This window comes from Musca autumnalis, unplaced genomic scaffold, assembly GCF_047663935.1.
Source record: "Musca autumnalis isolate F117 unplaced genomic scaffold, ASM4766393v1 scaffold_3, whole genome shotgun sequence".
NCBI classification, from domain to species: Eukaryota; Metazoa; Arthropoda; class Insecta; order Diptera; family Muscidae; genus Musca; species Musca autumnalis.
The window spans coordinates 200,330,928-200,350,079 of NW_027411866.1; the positions used below are offsets into that span (position 1 = coordinate 200,330,928).

The 19,152-nt window shown below is 36.9% G+C and overlaps 1 protein-coding gene across 1 annotated transcript in view; it reads right to left on the reverse strand.

Annotated features, from left to right (window-relative positions):
- Positions 1 to 19,152, reverse strand: part of LOC141398700 (uncharacterized) — a 112,365-nt gene that overhangs the window by 13,685 nt on the left and 79,528 nt on the right. Inside the window, exons 2-7 of the mRNA XM_073976271.1 lie at positions 16,956 to 18,292; positions 13,258 to 13,555; positions 12,323 to 13,196; positions 11,953 to 12,259; positions 11,720 to 11,877; positions 11,447 to 11,602 (exon numbers count right to left, since the gene is read on the reverse strand). Coding sequence (XP_073832372.1) covers positions 11,447 to 11,602; positions 11,720 to 11,877; positions 11,953 to 12,259; positions 12,323 to 13,196; positions 13,258 to 13,555; positions 16,956 to 17,653 — 2,491 coding nt within the window. The 5' untranslated portion in view covers positions 17,654 to 18,292. The remainder of the gene's footprint in view (positions 1 to 11,446; positions 11,603 to 11,719; positions 11,878 to 11,952; positions 12,260 to 12,322; positions 13,197 to 13,257; positions 13,556 to 16,955; positions 18,293 to 19,152) is intronic.

Below are 19,152 nucleotides of genomic sequence, written 5' to 3' on the forward strand. Positions count from 1 at the left end.
TTTGCTAGTGTAAGCTACATATCGGTTATAGCGACCAATTACGTCGGCCCTTTGATCGCCATTATTAGCGATTTCAATTATATTTTCTAAGATATGGCCCGATGCACAGAAAACGAAATCTTCTTGGTATGAAGCGTCTATCTGTTCCCTCTGGAATGTGACCAACAAATTGCTTCACCATTGATATCGTGTTGTTGTTGTTCTTTTAGCAGTATAAAAACCTACGTAGAGGCATGGGTTTGATGGTGGGTTGTCAGCCGCTGGCCGAAACACTATGGTTTCGGGTCAATCCGGTACGAAAGAACCCGCTGCCGTGTGATTGATTGATCTCTTGAAGCGTGAGCTTTTTGTAAGATGACCTACAGAAGTTCCTTAATTTACTGACAGGTCATCTCTGGTAAGGACCATGAGATATACCATCTATACAACGACATTGAAATAATTTAACGTACAGATGTATAACGATTGCGTTCGCAAGGTCATGCCATAGGAATGAGCAATGGTGTTCCCATTAAAAATTCGAAGCAAAGCACCGATGGAATGAGCAAGTTGCCAACCAATCATATCAAAAAGCGTCGCATTCAAAATTGTCAAGATAAGCAAGAGATCGGAAGGAATGGGATAGGCATAGATTACGTTCGAAGGTGGCCTATACAAGTCTACCTCCCCGAGTAAGTCAACCAGATTGTTTTGTAAATTTTGCTGCGGGCGACACCTTTTTTATACCCTCAGCATTTATGCTAACGAGGATACATGTATACACTTTCATACGGGCAAAATGTGCCTCATAAAAGTAATGGTTTAGACCGCAAGTATGTTTGGACGAAATGTGTTTCAGACAATTGGGAGTCAATATAGCCATGTCCATCCGTCTGTCTATGGAAAAGTCCAGTTTAGGGCCTTCTCGAATAGCTTTGATTTTTGTTGGAGAGGACGATAACTCTCGAACGGATAAGCCGATTTGGTCTAAAATTTTGCGTTCATAATATTTTGTCCTTTCCCGAAACTAAATCAATTTACTAACTACAACCCACTTAAAAAAAATCTTGTTGTTTTTATATTTTAAAAGCAACAAAAATTACAATAAGCTGATTTACCTTAAAAATAATAAGCAAAACTCTTCTCAACAAAACTACCAAAGTAAAGTCCAAACATAGTTTAGGTTCAAAGATAGACCATATCGGTCCGGCGCACTCCTTCAGGTACCTCCCCCATAAAAGTTTTAAAATGTTCGGAAAAATTGTGCGCTCCATAATTCTTGAAGGGAGTAACCGATTTGGTCCATGCTTTTCGTATCGTAATATCTTTACGGGATCTATCATAATGACAGTTGTTTGTAAATAGTAGGTAAATGGACCCCACTCACCTAGCCGTGTTAGAGAAATATTGAGGCCTACATGCTTCGATACCTCCAATAACAAAATTTGCATTTAGATCCACATCCCAGTCTGTTACCGATATCTCGAAAACTTGATGTTTTAAAGTGATACATTTTACGATTATGGTCTATATCTAAAACCCGCTCAAAAGCTTAACGCAACCACGATTTCTTTAACAAATTGTTCGCTTATTATTTTTTATTCTAAAAAAATATTAATTATTTAGCAAAATAACATTTTATTAAATAACAATAAACAACATTGAAGCCGATTTTGAATTAATCTTTTGTTCTAGGAAAAGCTTTTAAATTCATAATTTATCACAAATATGTTTTTAATGCTTTAAAAGAGGGGTAAAGGAAAAACATTTATTTGAAAAAAACGAACGAAACTTTGGCTTTTTATTTTTAAATAAATAAACAATAGTTTTTGTTTATGGCAGTGCTTTTTTGGTAAAAACGAATTTTGGGGGGAATTTTCTTTCTTTCTCTCTCTCACAGTAATTAAAACTCTTTCTCTCATTGTTTTGCTTGCTTTTCTCTCTTTCTGCTTATTATATAACACTGTTTTTGGAGTTCACTTTTTTGTTCACTCAATAAAATAAATTTCACTTGCACTTGATTTTTTTTAGAAAATTTAAAAAATTTAAAATTTCTTTTTTCATACAAAACAAAACCATGAAATTGTAAAAAGAAATAAAATAATTTTGCATTGTTTTTCTTTTCAAAAAAGTAATTTGTTTTTTGAAAAAATATATAAAAGAAATACACAAGCAATGAAGAAGAGTTGCTCCTTTATCAACTTTTATCACTGTAATAAAAGCATACTTTTAGGGGGATTTCGTATATAAAAAAAGAAAAGAACAAGCAAACGTTTTTTTGTATAAAATAAAGGTTTTTTGGGGTATGGTTTTTTGTGGGATCAAGTGTTTCTTTTTTGGGAGGGAGAAAGTTGGAAATGGATTAATAATGATAAAGAGTTGTGGTAGGTGGTGGTAGCTGGCTGGGGTTTATTTGCTGTTTTGGTTTTTTATAGCCAAAATTATTTTGAGCGGATAGTATGTTAAAGCTTAAGCTTTTAATAGAAATGTAAAAAGAGTAGGAATGTTGATTGATTTGTATACTTTTTTATTATTAGATTTTGTCATTATATAAAATATAATTTTTTTATTTATAAAGCTCACATATACACTTATTGTATGTATGGTTATATGAAAAGGACTATCACCAATTTGTATGAATGTATTTCTTTAAAGACACAAACACACATAACACTTTAAGACACACAAAATTTGTTTATGTTTTTAAGTATCAACATTTTTAAAGTTAAAAAAATAAAAAATAAAGTATATGACATGCATTACAATAAATAAAAAATAAGTTAGTTATGATTTGTTAAATAAAAAAAAAACTAAATTGTTTAGAGTCGACATGGCCGACCCACAAAAGAAAGTAGTCCTTGGGACCAAATATTTTTTTGGAAACTAATTTTAATCCAAGTGGAAACTACGAATTTAAAAATAATATACATTTCCAATAGGACCAGGAAAAACACTATTACAACACTCAAGTCCTCAGGGTTTAAGGAATATTGCCTCTAAGTCAATTTAGTCGTCATATCCAATCACAATATTTCCAAAAATATCATCTCAGGTACAGGGACTCAGGGAAATAATCTAGAAATAAAATTTAAAAAATCAATATCCATTGGACTGGAAAATGTTGTTGTATTATTTCACACGAAGAATTACAGAAAACAACGTTGTTTACATAGAGAGTTTGTTCGACTGAACTGTTGGTTTCCCCAAAGGGTCAAGGTTAGACTACTTTCATATCAAGGAATGCAGCCCGATCCTATTTTAAACTCAATAATATCATCCGAGAAGGAAAGCCGTGCTTAACATAGAACTTAGTACCACTTTGGAGTAGACAATTATGCTAATCTCTCACGGCGCGCCTTAACTAAATTTAAATGAAAGGTGCTTACACCCGGGAAGTTTTTGCGGTTTCTGAAACTATAACTAAATCGCCGGAGGGATTTTCAAATAAATCTTGGTCAAAGTTCGAATTTTTATACCCTCCACCATATGGAGGTTATAATTAAATGTGTCATTCCGTTTGTAACACATCGAAATATTCGTCGGAGACCCTATAAAGTATATCGTCTGCTCCGTCGGAAAAGGTCGTAAGTCCACTTTTTTTGGAAATCGCGTTTTTGTTACAAGATGATAGTACAAGTCAAAACACGTCGTATGATACAAAGAAAATGGTAGTATGTCGCGTTTTTCTATATGTTTTGCCCTTGTTGGAAAAGGTTGTAAGTCCACAAAACGTACAAATTTGAGTACGAAAAGGTCGTAAGTCCACAGGAAAATGTATACTTTAAAAGAATACTACAGCTAATGTAGTTCATATATAATGTTTAACGTCATCCATGGTTGGGGTACAATGTAAAGAACTAGCCTACACTTTTGGATGATAATCGGATGATATTTGGCGAAGCCTGTGGACCAAACTTTTGAACAAAAATGTGATAATTTCTATATTGCAACGAAAATTTACATTTGAAATCTATTTTCCTCTATAAGCGAACTGATTATAAAAGATGGACTTCTGGCTTTTCATTGATACCAATTAGGATGCTGTATGTGTACAAATGCCTAACATATTGAAAAATTTGTAAAAAAAAATCATAACTTTTACTGTTTTTTCTGTCGTATATCTTACTTAACTTTATCAACTGGTCATTTGTGGTTTCTCGAGGGACATTCATAGGACATAGGACATTCACATAACGAGATTAGTGTGTATTCTGAATTCAATAAAGAAATACCTTCTAACGGACGGGTAAGTGCAATGTTTATACTATTAAATGATTCTATAACAATAATTGATTGAAATGTTATTAAACTAAGAAGTCATCATGGTTTTTGCTAACAAAGAGCAGTATGAATTTGGAATGGAATTAGACGATGGTGTCATGGGTCTAGTTCCCTATGGTTTTCACGGTGATTCTGAAAGCTCTGATGATGTCAATACCAAACATCCAAGAAGTAATAGAAACTCTTAATTTCAAAAGACGGACAGACGGTCATGGTTACACCGACTTAGAATTTTACTCTGGTCGGGTCTTATTGCTAAAATATGTACCCAGGATGGGAGAAACGGAATCGTTCGTAAGTTATATATAGCGCATTTAAAAAAATAGGGCTCCGTTTTAACCCGCTCCTCCGAAATTCAACAAAATATATAGCCTACTTCCACCAAGGGACATTCCTGTGCATAATCTGAAAATTACATGGAACTTAGGGTCGGAGATTCAGCAACCGTTGTCTCGCAAATTAATTTTCTGATTCTTTCATAACTTTTGCAAAAAAGCGTTTTTTTAATAGGGCCAGCCCCGCCCCTCCGAAATTCAAAAAATATAAAGCCTATTTTCACCTAGGTTGTTCCTTGTATATTCTCTGCAATTTTCAAAAAAAAAAAATCGGTTCAGCCGTTTTTGAGTCTATGCGGAACATACAAACATACACACATTGTCTTTTATGTAAAGGATTTCACATAAACATTTTTGTCCATTAAACCCGCTAATAATTATCTCATCACCATGTTAAATTGCAAGCTTATTCTTTGTCTTAAACTCAAATCATTCTTAAAATTTCGCTCCGATCGAAATATTACTGCGATCTACAGGACAGCAACAAAGTCGGGTAAAAATTGTGGGTCTGGACCATTTCAGACCTTTCGATCATAACCAATATCTAATGGGGTCACTTCTGGTCGGAACCCGACCTCTCCACAAAATTTCGTGACGATCGGTCCAAATTTGAGGCCTGGAGCTTTATTACAATTGTTAATGGATAGACGGACACACATAGCTAGATCGCTTTATCTCATCAAGATATGAAAAAATGGCAAGGGGAAGGGGTCTACGACGAATACTTCGCGATGTTACACGAATATTGGACAAAACAAACTTATAATACCCTTTCCACAATGTTTTGTAAAGTATAAATATTTTATTTTAAAAACGTCCGTAAATTGTAGGAAAAGGTCGTAAGTCCCTACAAAAATACAAAACTGTACAAGGAAAAGGTCGTAAGTCCAAAGACTTCCAATTATCTCCCAAACGCGATGGAATTTTATCAAACAAAGTACAGATATTGAAGCGGAATAAATAAACGAAAAATACTGCCTTTACCACCATAATAAAATCTTTAATACAGAAAGCGCTGGAATGTTTTTTCTTCCTCCTGAAAAATTTATTGAGAGGGACTTACGACCTTTTCCGACGGAGCAGACGATATATATTATTGATCAGCATAAACTTCTATGTCGATTTAACCATGTCCGTCTGTCCATCCGTCTGTCTGTCTGTTGAAATCGAGATACAGCTCGCAATTTTAAAAATAGAGAGTCAATATTTGGTACAGAAGTTTTTATTACTTGCAGGATGGTTGGTATTGAAAATGGGATATATCGGTTCACGTTTTGATATAGCCCCCATAGAACGGTACCTCCCGATTTTCGGTATTTTTAAGGTTTTAGCTTCATTATCTTACCAAAATGGCTGAAATTTGGTACGTAGTCTTCTTTAGGGGTATAAAACTTTCCCCCAGAATTTTGTCGGTATCGGTCCACGCCTTCATATAGCGCCCATGGAAAGGTACCTCGCGATTTTCCGTATTTTGAAGGTTGTGGCTTCAATATTCCACCAAAATGGCTGAAATTTGGTATTTAGTTTTCAATGTGATATAAAAATGTTCGCAAGAAATTTGTCTGTATAGGCCCACGCTTTCATATTGCCCCATTTCCGAATAAAATTCGTCGATATAGGTCCACGTTTCGATATAGCCCCCTTAGAACGGTACCTCCCGATTTTCGTAATACTGAAGATTGTGACGTCAATATCTCACCGAAATGGCTGAAATTCGTTATTTAGTTTTACAAGAGTTATAAAATATTCCAGAAGTGTTATCAGTATAGGTCCACGTCTTCCTATATCCCCACAGAAGCGTACTTCTTGATTTTCGGTATTTTTTAAGTATTAGCCACATTCTCTTACCGAAATATAGGAAATTTGGTATTTAGTCTTCTTTGAGTCTAAAAACTTTCCGTCAGAAATTTGTCTGTATAGATCGACGTTTTGAAATAGCCCCCATAGAACGGTGCCTCACATTGTTTTACCGAAATTGCTGAAATTTAGTATTAAGTCTTCTTCATACACGAAAGGAAACTAATTATTCCATTTTACTTCAATACAACTTGTGGTGGAGGGTATAACAAGTTCGGCCCGGCCGAACTTAACGCCGTTTTTACTTGTTAAGGTTTTTTAGGGTTTCACGATATTGCTTGGAAACCGCAAGTCCTATCGAAATGGGGCTAAAGAAAAATTTGTAGCTGTGTAAATTCTCCAGAGGATTGACCGTTATGAATTATTCCTAGAGTTTACCATTTTTGAGATATAGAAGTTCAGGTCACATTTTTATGTTTTTTGTTAGGTCTTCACGATTTGCTTGAAAACTGTAAGACTGATCGAAATGGGACTAGAGAAAATCTTATAGCTGTTAAAATTCTCTATAAGATTGGTTTGCGAAATTTTTTGCTAGGTTATACCATTTTTGAGATATATAAGTTTAAGTTGGGAAATTGCAGTCATGACCTAGTTTTATAAGGAGACGATACAGTCAGTAAATTGTCAAAATTTGCACTTCTGTATCTCATAAATAGACAATCTTGTAGAGAATTTTCACTGCTACAACACTTTCTTTAATCCCATTTCGATAGGGCTTGCGAGTTTCCAAGCAAAATCGTGAAAACCTAAAAAAGCCCTAAAAATTTGAACTTTGACCGCGATTTATTTGAAATCCCTCCGGCGATTTTTTTTTTGTTTTTTTGATTTTTCTCATCTATGAACATTGTAGTTTCAGAAACCGCAAAAACTTCCCAGGTGCAAGCACCTTTCATTTAAATTTAGTTAGCTCTCCAAACACGAGCAAATCGAGAAACCCGTTTAATTGTTTGATTGTCTAAAAACCCAAACATATTTTTGTATGCAGTTTGACACTAGATTTTGAAGACAAGAAACTGGACGGCAACACGCTTGCCTCACCTACCTATCAACTCCTACTGTACTAAAACATATGTAAGTAAGACCAAACTTCCCAGCAGAGGCGTCGGGATTAGCAACTGAGCGTGATGAGCTTCGTCGAGCCAATCCTAATGACCCTGAGTCAGGGAGCTGACACTGGAAGTTAACAGGCTGGTTGGCGAACATAAGCGGAACAAGTGGTTAAATCATCTGAAGAGTTGCAACATTGGAGCCGGTATAAGTGAATTGTGGGCAACGGTTAAGAGACTCTCGAAATCTGGAAGGATGGAAGATAGGATCTCAGTCACATTTGGCGACGTTACTTTGACTGACCCGAAGAGGTGCGCAAGTTATTTCAATCAACAGTTTGTCGAGCATCCAGAGAGTGACAGGTCGACAGGGAGAGTATTACGTCGCATCAAATCCCTTCCTGCCGAGGATGAACTACCACAGTTTACAATGGATGATGTTGCGAATGCCATCAGGAACGCTAAATCATGCAAAGCGTTGGGCCCTGATGGAATCTCCATGGCAATGCTGAAGCAGCTGGATGAGCCGGGAGTGGAGTATCTCACCAAAGATCTCAACTTGTCGCTAGCCACCCTCGTTGTTCCCGAAGTCTGGAAAATGGGCAGGGTGGTCCCACTACGGAAGCCAGGCAAGGATGCCAGCAAAAGTGAATCGTACAGGCCGATTTCGCTTTTTTCGTCCATAACAAAGACCCTTGAGGCCTTAGTTCTCCCCAGTATCAGAAACAGCTATCAAGTTGCCGATCATCAGCATGTATTCCGTAGGCAGCACAGCACGACAACTTGCGCTGCACGCCATTACCACATATATTTGTCAAAGACTCAACCAGAGAAGGCCGTGTGATAGAACAGTGATGGTGGCGCTTGACTTATCAAAAGCCTTTGATACAATACAGTCAGGCACTCCACGCTGTTTGAGGACATTGAGCAGACAACCCTCCGTCCTAGCTTGAAACGTTAGACAGTCAACTATATGCGTGGATGCCAGTCGTACGTTGAATTCAGGAACAAGAAGTCCAAACCCCGTAGAGTGAAACAGGGAGTTCCCCAAGGTGGGTGATATCTCTGGAACTGTTTAACCTCTACCTCTCCTGTATTCCGCCCCCTCCAGACGGCATCGAGATCGTAACGTATGCGGATGATTGCACGATCCTGGCGTCGGGTACCTTCCCCGTTGACAGTAAGAGACTGAATTTCTATTTAACCGATCTTACCACCTTTTTCCACGCGAGGAATATGCAGATTTCCGCCACAAAATGTACAGCCACTCTGTTTAGCACATGGACAGCGCAGTTTGGAAGAGAATTGAATGTCGTGGTCGACGGTAGCAGAATTCCTTGTGGTCGGAATTCTGCCCCAACATTTTAGGGGTCACATTCGACACTACTTTCAAGTCGTGCGTGCACGCCACAGCTATCTGCTACAAACTGAAAAGGAGGAACACGGTCCTCAAGTCCCTAGCCGCCAGCACTTGGGGTGCAGATAAAGAAACCTTGTTGACAACACATAACGCGATAGGTCGGTCTGTGATAAGCTATGCGGTGCCAGTTTGGTCCCCGAGATTATGTGATTCGAATTGGAAAAAGATTCAAACCTGCCAGAATGCCGCCTGAGAACAGCAACAGGGTGCCTCCTCAAATCTTTAGTGGACCATCTACATGAGGAGGCAAAGATTCTTCCAGTAAAGCAACACAATGATATGCTTTCGTTACAGTACTTGCTTGGGTGTCACCGTGAGAGCCATCCCAATCACCATCTGCTGGCTAGGTCCGACACATTCAGGCATATCAGGAAGGATATCCATGCTCTAGAGGGAGAGGTCCAACGATACATGAGATAACCCCTAGATCAACAAGCATATCAAGCAGGTTTAAATAGTATTCACACTGATGCAGTTGCCAAGGCCTTAAGCAATTGTAGTGTGAATAAAGTCCTCGGAATACATCCCCCATCTATTGCAGCTGAGGAGCGTCAGCTGCCACGACAAACTAGAGTAGTTTTGGCTCAACTACGCTCGGGATATTGCAGTCGCCTAAATTCTTATTGGGCGGAAATCGACCGCGCCGTGCAAGACATCTGCCCAGTATGTGGCATGGGCCCGCACGACACAAAACACCTTTTCAACTGCCCAGCCAAACCTACTCATCTAACTCCAGTGGAGCTGTGGTTACATCCCATCGAAGCAGCCACTTTCCTGGAACTGGAGATAGACCCAGAGCCCGATTGAACAGAAGAACGAACATACAAACATAATAACAGACACTGTAACAACAACTGTACAAAAAAGCTGAGAAGTAGAAACAAGGTCCTTTAATTAATAACTAGCAAAACTTGGGGGTGCAAACAACGAACCTTATTTACCTCCAGTAATGCGACAGAATTGTATTTGCACTTTCACAGAATAGATGATTGGTGTAACAAAAAATACAAAAAGAGAGGAAACGATAAAAATGTTGTACATTTTATTATCATTTGCTACTTATCACCAATCAAATACGATAGTTCTGTGGAACAGAAAAATTTGCGAATTGAGGAAAATTTTGATAAGTGCTAAGTGAATGGTTTTTTTTTTGCGAAAAATTTCCAAATTTTTGATACGTCGAAAACGTCGTACACCTATCCAAATTCAATAGATTTTATGATTTCATACGAAGAGAAAATATTTTATATGTTGGAAAAGTGGAGTTTATCCAATTATGTAATCCAAAAAGTACTCCGGAAGGTCTCAAAGATGAAACAAACTTATGAAGTCATGGACACCAAAGGCAAATCAAGAACGACGGTCATTAAATACAAGAACTGGATGGACTGAATAATTCCTCCACCACTGACAGACAAAATGAAAAGACAACAAAATAATTTATTAGATGACAGAGAAGGAAATGCACTAAATATAACTAAATATGCCTAGGGGAATCAACTATATCAAACGAGAGAAGTCTCTAAACCGGAAAACAAACATCAACTCCGATGAACCACATTTGCTGCAAGATTGTGACCCGAAAATATAGGCCCGAAGATCTTAAATAAAGAAGACTTTTTTTCCTTTCCCACTAAAACTTGAGATGATATTTTCTTAATATCAGAATCTACAGCGTTTTTTTACGATCAAAAACGTAAAAAAATCGAAGGTCAGTTCATAGAGGCGAAGAAGACAATCAAAAATTTTAAATAACTATAATGTATTGAGAAATTAAACGCATTTAAAAAAAATTAATATAGATCGAAGCGTATCGCCAATTAACGGCGCAATCGGAATGATGTTTGTTGGTTCCACAGAACAAACGAAATCTGTTGAAATATTTATAGAAGAAATCCACGGAACCATTAGAAGAAAAAAGCGGACAATGTCTACAAATGACAAAATAATTGTAACAAAAAATAAAATATTAATTAAACTATTTATTTAAATTATAGGATTTGTTAACAGTTGAACCACGATTTTATTATCTATCTTAATGCAATTTAATAATTTAACAAAGGCTAAATTAAGTTTGAAAATTTACGACTTAAAAAATGGACGGAAGTTCGGGGTTCAACTGTAGAATACAGTAGGCTACTATTATTCTACTAAAAATTGAGTGTTAGATATTAAAAAGGTGTTCTCTGATAAAAAAAAAACAAACACCAAGATTTATGCACCATTTTTCGAATAAATGAGACAAAAAAATAAAAAATTTAAACAAAAAGAAAAAACATCAACAGATCAAAAAGTGAATTAAAAACCAATGCCAAGCAAAAAAAAAAAAGAAAATAAAATTTTAATTTTTTTAAACTAAAATTAATTAATTTTCACTATATTCAATCAGCATTCGAATATAGTAATAAACAACATGAACATGAAAAGTATTTAATTCAAAAGAATAAAACAAATAGGAAGTCAAGAAAAAGAGAAAAACAACTGGACACAAATTGGGGGATAGAGTAAACACATTTTATGCAACTTACCAGATTCTTTTGATGCGGTCGAAACAGAGGGTGATTCACGCATTGCATCAGCCAAATCTTCTTTCAAACGAGTATCACCATGGGCCACTGCATAATCGGAATCCAAGTGATCGTGACGAAAACGATCCATTAATTTGGGGCTTTGTTCAATGCTGCCTAAAAATATAAATAAAAGTTTAAATATAAACATGTAAAAAAATATTAATATAAAGAAAATAAAAAAAATGGAATGGTAGGGGTATAAGAAATATCCAAAAATTCTCCAAAACTTACTATACGATCCCGATTCTATGAGAACTGGTACAGCACTGGAACGTCCACCAGCCGATAGTGGCATGTTCAAGGGACTTGAATGATCAGGTTTTGTTGAAGCTGCAGCCTTGTTAGTGCCAATTTCAACAGCCTCACTATCTACATGGCTTAAGTTAGACCTTCAAAGAGAGAGAGGGAGAGAGCGACATTTTATTTTAATACAATTTCAATAGCGAAATTTATTTAAAACCAACCCGCTAGGTGTATTATAGGTTTTGAACACAAACTGAGGACCCATCCACAGACGGCGATGCGGTCCAGCATGTGTTACAATTTCAACTTGTGCCAGCCAAGATTCACCCCGATCATCGGAGTCATCATATTGACGTGTACTATCGGTTAACATGCAGGAGTTGCGATTTTTGACCAACCAATTGTCCGAAGATAAGGGTGGCATTATCTCTTGAGATCCTTCTTTGCGGCGACCCAAATTCCATTGGGCCTTAGCTTCAACTTCCAATTCAATGGGTGTGTCATCACATATCTTTTCTTTGGCAACATCTGCAGAAATCAAAACAAAATCATTAATCCAAGGAAACCAAAAATCGAATTCCAAATCCTTACTTGAGGCAAGTTTTGTATCCAAATCATATTGTATGAGAGCTCCATGTCCAGCCATTACAAACAATGAATCGACAGCCTTTCTTTGCATGCGGTGTGGAGCTTCCCGTGTTACATTTGGTGGATCCAATAGCCATGATCGTGATTTTGCAAATATGGCGCAAACACTTAAAGGTTTACCACTATCATCAGACAACGAGGATAGTCGTTGTCTTTGAGATCCAGATCCAGTACCACCTGTGCCAGATTTACCTCCCGCCAAAGTGGCAGAACCTGGTGGTGAGCCCAGAGCAAATGGTTGACGTAGTTGTGCCAATGGCATTACCACTGTTGGTCTTGGATAGGGCGGCAGGGTGGCATTATGATAGGGTTGTAGGGACAACGAAAATGTGGTACTTTCCGAATGAGATATGGGTGAGCTCGACCGTCCCTCTGCCGATAGACCAGCTGAACGATGAAAACGTGATAGTTTATTAACAACATGTAGTGATGTGTGGGTTCTTACACCCATTGGACCACCATATGGGGTAATGGGAAAAACGTGAGTAGTACCACGCAGCGTTGACACAGCTACCCAACGAGAATCCAGCGAAAAGGCAATATTTTGCACTTTAGCACTGGTATCACCACGATGGAGAACATACAGATGATGTACAGCCGCCAAACTGGGACCCACCGGATTGGGTTGTATGCGAAAGACATGGAAATCATGACCACGACGGTCGGCCGTTACCAAGAGCATACCCGAGTTGTCAAATTCCATGGCAACCAATGCCTCGGAATGAGCAATAAAGTGGGCTATAATGGGATCAGTGCCAGCGGTCTGGGCGCTAGACATGGGTACTCCTGTGGTGGGACTGTATTCTCGCAAGGGATTCTAAAAGAAGAAATATTATAATTAAAAGCTTCTAGAGGGGAAGCTAGGGGAGTATACTTACCTTTATATCTATTACGGTAATGATGCCTGGTTGTTTGGCATCTGGCCCTGTACCCGAATCAAAGGATGTATTTTTTGAAGTTGTACCACTGCCTGAGGTACCGGTTAAACCGGCAGCCACTTGTTCGCCCAGCTCTCGCAGTCCCTTCACCAATGATTTTGAGGCATTTAATACCGTGGCCGTATAACTGGCCACACCTTCACCATCACAGCCACCACCACTGCGCTTTGAGTGCAGCAATTTGTGTTCAGAATAGGCCAACCAACGAGGGCCCAAGGCCACGGGATTGGGATTGATGCTGCAAGAGAAAATGAAGAAAAAAGTTAGTGTAATTTTTGTGCTATGGAAAGTTTTTTCAGGTTCTAAACATGGCCTGAGGGTATTAGAACCTCAGGTACAGATATAAAATTTTCATCCTCAGAAAATATAGAAAATTTTCTTCCTCAGGATGAGATTTCTATAGAAAATTTTTATCCGCAGGATGAGATTTTTCTATAGAAAATTTTCATCCGCAGCATGAGATTTTTCTATAGAAAATTTTCATCCGCAGCATGAGATTTTTCTATAGAAAATTTTCATCCGCAGCATGAGATTTTTCTATAGAAAATTTTCATCCGCAGCATGAGATTTTTCTATAGAAAATTTTTATCCGCAGCATGAGATTTTTCTATAGAAAATTTTCATCCTCAGGATGAGATTTTTCTATAGAAAATTTTCATCCGCAGGATGAGATTTTTCTATAGAAAATTTTCATCCGCAGGATGAGATTTTTCTATAGAAAATTTTCATCCGCAGGATGAGATTTTTCTATAGAAAATTTTCATCCGCAGGATGAGATTTTTCTATAGAAAATTTTCATCCGCAGGATGAGATTTTTCTATAGAAAATTTTCATCCGCAGGATGAGATTTTTCTATAGAAAATTTTCATCCGCAGGATGAGATTTTTCTATAGAAAATTTTCATCCGCAGGATGAGATTTTTCTATAGAAAATTTTCATCCGCAGGATGAGATTTTTCTATAGAAAATTTTCATCCGCAGGATGAGATTTTTCTATAGAAAATTTTCATCCGCAGGATGAGATTTTTCTATAGAAAATTTTCATCCGCAGGATGAGATTTTTCTATAGAAAATTTTCATCCGCAGGATGAGATTTTTCTATAGAAAATTTTCATCCGCAGGATGAGATTTTTCTATAGAAAATTTTCATCCGCAGGATGAGATTTTTCTATAGAAAATTTTCATCCGCAGGATGAGATTTTTCTATAGAAAATTTTCATCCGCAGGATGAGATTTTTCTATAGAAAATTTTCATCCGCAGGATGAGATTTTTCTATAGAAAATTTTCATCTGCAGGATGAGATTTTTCTATAGAAAATTTTCATCCGCAGGATGAGATTTTTCTATAGAAAATTTTCATCCGCAGGATGAGATTTTTCTATAGAAAATTTTCATCCGCAGGATGAGATTTTTCTATAGAAAATTTTCATCCGCAGGATGAGATTTTTCTATAGAAAATTTTCATCCGCAGGATGAGATTTTTCTATAGAAAATTTTCAACCGCAGGATGAGATTTTTCTATAGAAAATTTTCAACCGCAGGATGAGATTTTTCTATAGAAAATTTTCATCCGCAGGATGGGATTTTTCTATAGAAAATTTTCATCCGCAGGATGGGATTTTTCTATAGAAAATTTTTCTATAGAAAATTTTCATCCGCAGAATGAGATTTTTTTATAGAAATTTTTCATAGAATGAGATTTTTCTATAGAAATTTTTCATCCGCAGAATGAGATTTTTCTATAGAAAATTTTCATCCGCAGAATGAGATTTTTCTATAGAAAATTTTCATCCTCAGGATGAGATTTTTCTATAGAAAATTTTCATCCTCAGGATGAGATTTTTCTATAGAAAATTTTCATCCTCAGGATGAGATTTTTCTATAGAAAATTTTCATCCTCAGGATGAGATTTTTCTATAGAAAATTTTCATCCTCAGGATGAGATTTTTCTATAGAAAATTTTCATCCTCAGGATGAGATTTTTCTATAGAAAATTTTCATCCTCAGGATGAGATTTTTCTATAGAAAATTTTCATCCTCAGGATGAGATTTTTCTATAGAAAATTTTCATCCTCAGGATGAGATTTTTCTATAGAAAATTTTCATCCTCAGGATGAGATTTTTCTATAGAAAATTTTCATAATCAGGATGAGATTTTTCTATAGAAAATTTTCATAATCAGGATGAGATTTTTCTATAGAAAATTTTCATAATCAGGATGAGATTTTTCTATAGAAAATTTTCATCCTCAGGATGAGATTTTTCTATAGAAAATTTTCATCCTCAGGATGAGATTTTTCTATAGAAAATTTTCATCCTCAGGATGAGATTTTTCTATAGAAAATTTTCATCCTCAGGATGAGATTTTTCTATAGAAAATTTTCATCCTCAGGATGAGATTTTTCTATAGAAAATTTTCATCCTCAGGATGAGATTTTTCTATAGAAAATTTTCATCCTCAGGATGAGATTTTTCTATAGAAAATTTTCATCCTCAGGATGAGATTTTTCTATAGAAAATTTTCATCCTCAGGATGAGATTTTTCTATAGAAAATTTTCATCCTCAAATTTTTCATTTTCAGAAAACATTATTCTCAGGATATGGGGAGAGGTTTTGCCTATAGAAAACTTTGTCCTCAGAGCCTTAAATGGGGTTTTCTACAGAAATTTTCATCCTCAGAGTCTGAGGAATGGTTTTCCTACAGAAAACGTCATCCTCAGGGTCTAAGGAAAGGTTTTCCTATAGAAAACGTCATCCTCAGGGTCTGAGGAAAGGTTTTCCTATAGAAATCGTCATCCTCAGGGTCTGAGCAGAGATTTTCATAGCAAACATCATCCGCAGGATCTGAGGAAAACCTCATTCTATAGACAATTTCATGCTCAGAATCTGAGGAGAGGTTATCCTATAGAAAACTTTATCCTCAGAGGATTTTCTTTAGAAAACTTCATTCCCAGGGTCTGAGGAGAGGTTTTTCTATAGGGAAACTTCATAGACAACTTATATCTCAGATCCTGAGGAGAGGATTTTCCATAGAAAACTTCAGCCTAAAGTTCAGAGGATGAGGGTTTTCTGCAGAAAAACTTCAACTTCAGGATCTGAATTTAAGGAACACAAGGAACTGAGTATGAGGTTTTTCGGTAGAACCTCAGAACCTGAGTTGAGATTTTTTTCATAGAAAATTTCAGGGTCTGAAGATTGAATTTTCTATTGGACATTTTTATTCTCAGATACTGAGGTAATACTATTCTATAGAAAATTGTCATCCTCAGATCCTTAGTTGAGATTTTCCTATTGAAAATTGGCATTCTCAGGTACTAAGGTAAGATTTTTCTATAGAAAATGCTCATTCTTAGGACTAGTGATGGAATTTTTGTATAGCAAATTTTCATCCTCAGGTGGGTGGTTTGGGGTTTTATAGACAAATTTCAATCTCAGGTCCTAGGCTGAGGGTAAGGTGGCATTTTTTAAATGCCGATGACAAGGCCACGAGGAGAGTTTGTGTTATTGAAATTGTTCATACTCAGGCACTTGAGTGTGATTTTTCTATAAAAAAAAATTTCCAACCTCACGTTCTGAGCAGAGCTTTTCTGAAAGCCAGTGGAAAAAATTGGATATTGTTTTCTCTTTAGTTAACTTACCCCGGACTTGGATAGCACGTAGTTATGGACAAACGATCTTCCAGTGTGCGGGCATCGAAGACAGCTATGCGCTCGTGAAATGTGATCACAATCGAGGAGCGATTAGCCAAGACATCTATGACGGGATTTTTAAATTTGATCGCTTTTACTTGGGTACCAGTCTTAAGGGATATGAAATTCACAGCACAAAATTGCGGCTGTGAGCCAGACGATGAACTGCCATCGACCAACGCAATAAGGGGACGTTTTTCGGCAAATGCATCTGTTGGCTCATCGGCTCGCCCATTTTCTTCAATACATGACGATGATGAGGGAGTGGGTAGGACACGCAGCGCTGATACAATACCATGACGCCATGATAGAACTTCCACCGCTTCGCCATTAGCTGGTATGGCCCATACCTGGACACCCAAACCGTAGCCCAAGATCAGCAGGAGTGGTGGTGCCACATTACCATCCAATTCCCAATCTTCACCAAATCGAGGATCACTGATGTCGGCAGCTGTTTCAAATCTGGCCCAGGTTATGGTATCTTTGGGATCTGTGTGCGGTTGATGGGCCAGAGTTACCTCATTGATGAAGCCAATGGCCGAGTCTAATATGGATCTATCGCTTACCACCTGTGGTGGTACAACCGATGGTACAGCCACTAGGCCACGTGTTGTGTTGAGGGTACGCCGTGGAGAATCCGCAGACATTTTGAATGCTTCGTCTTAATTTGTGAGTTGTTTTTTTCGGGGGGTGTGGGGAGGATAATTACCTCTTTTGTGTGATAATTACTCTCTTAAATATTTTGGAATTTATCCTTTTCTCTCTTCCTTGATTGTTGTTAAGATTTTTTCAAACCTCTCGTTCGAAGTGTGGTTAAAACTCCAAGAGAGTGAAAAAATCGTAAGAGAGTTGAAGAGAGTTTCAAATACCGAAGCTCTCTTAGCTCCCAATACTACTGGAGATCTCTGTTTCGTTATAAAAAAGATATCAATGAATGAAGTTTTTTATTTGTGCAGTTTTTCTTTTATTATTGATTTTTATCGGTTGCTGTTGAATTCTCCTCTTTTTGTTGTTGTATTGGTTTGGTGTATTTTTTCTTATTAAATTTTATTCAATAATCAGACAGTTGATGTTTGTTGCTGTTGTTGTCGTCGTCATAAAACTGGAGACTGTATGTCTGGTCTGCTACAGCCAACAAAGCGCCTTATGGCTAAAGGTGTTTTGTTTCCTTTTTTTAGTTGCGCTCCAAGACTTTCGATCGATGCCTTTCTTTATTCAATATGAAGAAACGTTGCAAACCAATTTTGTTGATTTTTTATTTTTGTTGTTGTAGTCGACGTCAATTTCTGCAAAGAAAAAAATGAATTGCATTATTACAAAATCTCAAGTATTGGTCGTCTGTTTTTTATCTTTGTTTATTTTTAATGAAAGCAAAGAAAAAATATAAAAATTCTCAAGAGTTCAAGTAGGACCTCTTGTCGTTTCACTTGATTTCTTCATTTTATTGACACCAACCTTCCTGCAGTCTTTGAGAATAAAGTGTGGAATATTTTTTTCCATAAGATAAAGATGATGTTTTTGATTATTCATTGGCTACTTTGTGGTTACATTTTGTAAGTTTTTAGTCATTGGTTGTTTGGGTTTTACATGTCAGGGTGAAATGAAAACAGCAGTAAAAGCTTATTTGTTCCTTGAAATATTTAATGAGATTTGTGAAATTCATTGCCAATAAAAGTTACTTTGTTATCAAAATAACCCAATAATAATTTTATTGAAATGTGATTGCATGAAGGTCGTTAATTCATGCAACACAAAGAGAGAACAACGGAACAATAAATTTCCACTGCAAAGAACCGTGGATTTTCTTGAAATTCGATCATAAGAAAATTAGGGTAGTCGAATAGGTTGTAGAACTTTTTATTGGTATACTAAAAAACAGGTAAAAAAGTATCAGTCGGCTTGGCTTAAATGCCGTTTTGGGGCACATCTCGGATCGGGCTGAAATTTTTACAGTATATTGCCCTTGGGACCCTGAACACACATACATACATACATATGTTCCCACAACATCCCTGAAGGGACAAGGGAGACTTCTCTCATATCAATGAGTGCACACCGATTCATATTGGCTCAATGATATGGGACCTACTTTTTATTGCCAAGTCCGAACGGCGTGTCTTACGACACCACTTGTAGAGAAGTTTTT